The sequence below is a fragment of the Pholcus phalangioides genome, unplaced genomic scaffold (genome assembly GCF_987345545.1).
Source record: "Pholcus phalangioides strain wild (caught in Gottingen) unplaced genomic scaffold, Ppha-v1.0 ptg000015l_1, whole genome shotgun sequence".
Classification (NCBI taxonomy): domain Eukaryota; kingdom Metazoa; phylum Arthropoda; class Arachnida; order Araneae; family Pholcidae; genus Pholcus; species Pholcus phalangioides.
Genome location: NW_028301608.1, coordinates 13,618,257 through 13,624,256, shown reverse-complemented (window position 1 = coordinate 13,624,256; position 6,000 = coordinate 13,618,257). Strand labels below are relative to the sequence as shown.

Genomic DNA, 6,000 nt, shown 5'->3' with positions numbered 1-6,000 from the left:
ATAATAGATAAGGTTAGATAAGAGAGTTTTTTCAGTCTTCTTTTCACCCTCACTCTACGTGTGTATTGTAGAAATATACATTACGTGTGTGGGGGAAAAAAATCATCCACAGAAGTATAGAAGGAAAGGAGAGGAAATAAAAAGCAACTCCAGTTGATAGGGTTACTATAAAGCTTCACGATGATGCTCATAGAGGAAAGAAAAAGCACAGAGGACTTTAATTTATTCTACTGGCTTTCGGACGGAATATTGCATCCGTGATCATAAAGGGGTTAAAAATAGTTTTATTACTTTATCTGATGGTGAATAGCAAACCGTCAATTTTGATGGAGCATTGTTGCAACATTCGGAAGAATACGAAGGAAAAGAAAAAGGGAGAAGAAACAGAAAATGATTTATTAGTCCCAAGGCTTCCACGCAATCCGTTTGTGAGGAAACATGTAACCGGAAAAAAGTTTTTGCAATACATGTGTACGTATATGAATTTTTATTCTACAATAGAATTCTAGCTGATTGATCACCAAGGAGCAGTTACATCCCGTTGAAAGCGATACCCGCACACATAAGTAAAAAGAACTGACGTTACAGTTGAGCGATGGAGACTGGCAATAGGATCATATCAAGGTGTGTTACGGCAACAGTTGATGATAAAAAAAAATATATAATATATAAACTACATATATATTTTTATTATATTTCGACAACGTTTGTACGTTTAAAAATTCATGAAGAAGGGAAGAAGATATGGGAAGTTTATGTGTGATTTTGGGTATTACCTCTCTAGACCAGTGATTCCCAACGTGGGAGTTGATGCCCCCTGGGGGGGGCGATGGAATGTTCCGGGGGGGGGGGCGTTAGAAGCTACGGATATAACATAGGATCCTATGTTAAACCCGTAGCTTCTACTGCCCCCTGGAACATTCCATCGCCCCCTTCAGAAATTTTTTTCTCCCATCGCCCCCAACGCAATCAAACCCATAGGATCGTATGTTATACTTGTAGCTTCTACCGCTCCCCTGAAATATTCCATCGCCCCAAGGGGCCGTTAACGCCCACGTTGGGAATCACTGCTTTAGACCAAGGGTGCCCAATCGTTAGGAGAGTGAGGGTCTCTTTATCGGTTTGAAAACGTCTCGTGGGCCATATGAGTGAGTTGCAAATGTGCCGCGAACCACTTAAATGCCCTGAAATTGTGCCGCGAGTTACTCAAGTGATCTGTAAATATGCAGTGAGTAACTTAAGTGATATGAGAATGTGCCGCGGGACACTTAAGTCACGTTGAATTGCACCGTGGGCCGATAAAGTTTTCTGGAACTGTAACATACATCACTTATGTGATCTGCAAAATTGCCGCGAGTCACTTAAGTGATATGGAACTGTACCGCGGGCCACGAACTGTATTGCGGGTCATTTAATAATCTTTAAATATATAGCGGGTCAATCGAGTGATCTGTATATGTTCCACGGTCACTGAAGTGATCTGTAAGTGTTCTGTGCGAATCGCTTAAATGATCCGTAAATGTACCGCGGACCTTTTGAGCGATGTACAACTGTACCACGCACTGCATAAATACTCTGGAACAGTGTTGGAGCTGGAAAACGACAGAAAACCAACTTCAGCCAACCACCACAGAGCCACCGGCGAGATTTGAACCAAGGTCCTCGCGATGCGAATCCTTCACGATGTCCACATGACTGCAGAGCGGCTGCTATGGGTGTGGGATATACTCTCCCTAAAGTCCTGGGAAAAATTCCGTAATTTACTCTGAACATTTAATTTCAGGCAGTGCCAGAATTAAAGGAAGGGACAAAGGGGGAGGTCAACTATCAAACTTCAGGGAATGGGAATTTTAATGGGGAAAAATTGAAATTTTTTTTTCTCCAAACATAATGCAAACCTTGTAACACTTGTAAAAAATCTTGTAATGCTTTGGAATTTTACGGTGACAGGGAGCGGTAACATAACCAAGTCTGTCCCTCCTGACAAAAATCCCGGTGTTTAGGCATGATGAAAAAGTATTGAACGCGAGATTGTTTCGCGTTCATGTGTTTCGCAAGTGTTTGGCGTGCCATTCAGAAACATAGCAAAAGGACTGCTTCAAGGACAAAAAAAAAGAAAAAGTTTGCCGCTGGCAGGGCCGCAACTAGGGTGGGGGGCAGGCGGGTCTCATGTCCCGGGCGCTGGATCAGAGGGGGGGGGGGCACAAATTTTATTCTCAAACCTCTTTTTCAACATTACAAGGGGGCGCCAAAATGCGCACTTGCCCTGGGTGACCGAGCATCTAGTTGCGGCCCTGGCCGCTGGGGGAAAAAAATGCAAAAGTTCTTTTGCCAGAAAAAAAAGATAAGAATTCATATTGTAAGTCTACATCTCTAATGAAAATGCCTACAGAAATAAAAGATTGCTTGAAAATGCTTGAAATCTTGACCAATCGCTCAAAAATTGCTTAAAATATGCTTGAAATCAGGAAAAATATGACACGTCATAAAAATCCGAGCCCTAATTATAAATGTACTCCAACTAGGACTTTACATAGAAATTGACTGTTCTTATTCAGAAGGCAAAAAAATTGTCAAAATTTGTTGTTTAGTGTTATTGAGACTCTCTGTATTAGATATCTATTTTTTTTCTAAACACAAAACTCGTCCTACGAAACATTTTTCACTTCTCACTTGTGCTTCCAAATTTCATTTGTCTGGTATGTGGAGGGTGTCTACTAGAGCACGGATTATATGCATATGCAATTGCACATTTCGGCACTTCAGTGCATTAACACTCATGTCCATAAATTAAGGATAATGCCAGCTCCGGCAAATAAAGGTTCAGAAACAAAACAAACGTTACTTATTCATAAAGCCCATTTATTAAACAAAAGATAAAGAACAAAAACGATGGTGTATGTATGATACCATTCATAAAAACTACGATTTTTGCTCCCTAGAGCAATTGTAAAAAATATCTCCTTCACAAACACTTACTATTACATGGTTGGTATGACGGTTAATACATTGTATGTCTCCCATGCGATGAAATACAGTCCGTACAACGCCTAGGCATGCTGAGTATCAAATTATCGATCTGATCTTGGGGAAGATCACTCCACTCAGCAAGCAATGCTCTCCGAAGTTCCGGTACACGTGTAGGAGGTGGTTGACGGGCTGCAACTCGTCGGCCAAGCATGTCCCACACATGCTCTATCGGATTCAAGTCAGGAGAGAATGCTGGCCATTCCATACGGGTTATATCTTCAGATTCAAGGCATTCGTTTACGATGTTTGCTCGGTGAGGACGGGTGTTGTCATCCATAAACACAAATTCTGCGCCCATGGCACCCCTAAACAAACGTACATGTTGTTGTTCCAGAATGATGTCCCGATAAATTTGGGCTTTCATGGTTCCGGTTTGAACATGCAGATCTGTTCTGGAACCCAGTATAATTCCACCCCAAACGAGCAATGCTGCACCACCGTAACGGTGTCGTTCAATGATGTTGTCTTGGTGGTAACGGGTATCTGGCGTTCTCCATATGAAAGCCCGACGTGAATCAGACTGCAAGCTAAACCTGGACTCGTCGGAAAACATCACACAAGCCCACTGTGACGATGTCCATGTTCTCTACTCCAGGCTAATCGCTGCCGACAGTGAGTTGCCGTGAGCGGAACACATCTGACAGGCCTACGAGCATATAGACCAATATCTCCCAAACGTCTGTACACGGTTTGCCTTGAAACTGTGGTACCCGTGGCTGCAGATAGCTGACGAGACAGGTCGGATGCTGTGCTCCGTCTGCTTCTTTTGGCAGTTACTGCCAAATACCGGTCTTCATTCGGCGTTGTAACTCGGGGGCAACCTGTACTGTAACGTCTACTGACATTTCCGTTATCTTGGAATCGTTGCCAAAGCCTGGAGATGACACTTTGAGCAATTCCAAGTTCCTCGGATACTTCCATCTGAGTACGCCCACATTCCAGGCGGCCGATAATTCTACCACGTAAAAAACCATCCACATGCGTCCTCTGAGTCATAACTATTCGCTTATGGCACTGAGCGCCTTACAGAACTCTTGTGAACAATTTTACTTCTTTGCCACCATTCCTTATCTACCCCCCTCTTACACTCTCGTCATTGTGACGTACTATCGGCATCATCTGAAAATTTGCATATCATTCTTGCAGATGTGTGTGATTTTTACTTTAGATTTCGATTTCCGTGTGATTCTGAATTATCCTTAATTTATGGACATGATTGTAAATGCATAAAATCACCGAAATATTAGAAATAAGTGCATATTTTTAGCATTTTTTTTCTATTGGCATTGTACTAATGCTTGTAAGATTATTTTTTCATTCCGTGGATTTAATCAGATTTCTTTAATGTTTTCAAGAAAATATTTCACCATTGAGTATTGTTTATTTTAAGGCATATTAGGTTTTAGGTATTTTTAAACGCATATTATAGGCCCTTTTAAATGCAAATTTTTTGCACTTATAGAATACAATCGTGTTCTTCATATTTTACGCATATTTTTTAGTTATACTGTATATTTTTCTTTTCTTGTAGGTTCTTCAGTGCTTTTAATATGCATATTTTTTTCATTTCTGTGTATATTTTTCTTTTATATACTTTTATTTTGCATATCATACGCACGATACGTATCATGGCTACTTCGGTGTTTTTAAATGCATATTTCAGCATTTTTAAATGCATGTTTTACAATTTTTATGAGTTTCTCCTTTTTTCTTTCATTTTCATGTGCATATTATTATTATTTTCAATTTTTAGTATATTTTTAATTTTCAGGGATTATTAGATGGACTTGTTTTTAGTGTTCACGCATATTTTTGATTTCAAGGCATATTTCGGTATATTTAAGTGCAGATTTATCTTTATTTTCAGTGCATATTTGAACAGTTCAGCGCATATTTCAAATATTTTTAGTGCATATTTTGCCACTTGTTTTAGTGCATATATAAAAAAAAAAAATTCCAGGCTCTAGTAACTACAAATATTAAAAAAGTAAGTTCCCGATATATTTTCTGCTCCCTCTCACAGATGGCGCTCGTTGGTTTTGGTATCGCTCGCTGCATTTTTCTCCAGCCAATACCAACCATACTTCACTTCACTTTGGATTAAGTTATGACGATGTTGAAGGGGGAAACCGAAGTTACATGTGAAAAGTGTTCAGTGTCAAGTGCGCGACCGTAACTTTCAGTGTCACGGCAGCAGTAGCTCAGGCTCTTGTTGTCATTGAAAAAGTGGTTGTGGTGTTTTTTGTTTTTCCCGTCTCCTTTTTTTTTATTTATTGTATTTAATAGCAGCACTCTGATGGACTTGACGATGAGTTGGACTTTATTCACCATTTCCTTTTTAAATCTGAGTAAGTTACATCACTAAATTATCATTTACTTTTACGAAAATAGTATTTAGAGAAATGTACGTTATGCATAAAACTTTCATTTTATACAACTTTATTTGAATTAATGTAATAGTAAATAATATAATGGATAACGGCAAAAAATGTGTTTTTTTTACTTTAAAGTATGTTACTTAGTCTATTTCGAAATACGAAAATTTCCGAATTTATTTGTTACATTCATTCCGGTACATGAGCTGTAATATGAAAATATTTTTTGATTATAATTCATTTCTGTCGTATCGATACAGTGGTGTTTTAATTCTTCGTACGTTTGGAGAAACCTGCAAGTTTGAGCTGCGGCTGATCTGATGAGGAGTCTCCAAAATAAATCGTATTCAATCTAAAGAAATGGTTATTGATGATGTTAATTAAAAAAAAGTATTTAATGATTATATTAACAAAGATGATGAAGAATGCGTTACAAGTAAAAAATGGATTAAACGTAACCCTCAATAATTTTTAGATGACTTTTAAAGCTGATTTTTTTACAGAAAAATTAAAATTGAAGCCCCGAAAAGTTTTGAGAATTCTAACATGAACTTGCCAGTGGTTTGCTTGGGGTCTCAAGTGCGTGAGGGTCATC

General features: G+C 38.9%; 1 protein-coding gene across 1 annotated transcript in view; it reads left to right on the top strand.

Moving 5' to 3' along the window:
* Positions 1 to 5,184: 5,184 nt before the first annotated feature.
* Positions 5,185 to 6,000, top strand: part of LOC149075468 (uncharacterized) — a 182,602-nt gene continuing 181,786 nt past the window's right edge. The window contains exon 1 of the mRNA XM_089242827.1: positions 5,185 to 5,378. Within this exon, the coding sequence (XP_089098953.1) occupies positions 5,327 to 5,378 (52 nt within the window). The 5' untranslated portion in view covers positions 5,185 to 5,326. The remainder of the gene's footprint in view (positions 5,379 to 6,000) is intronic.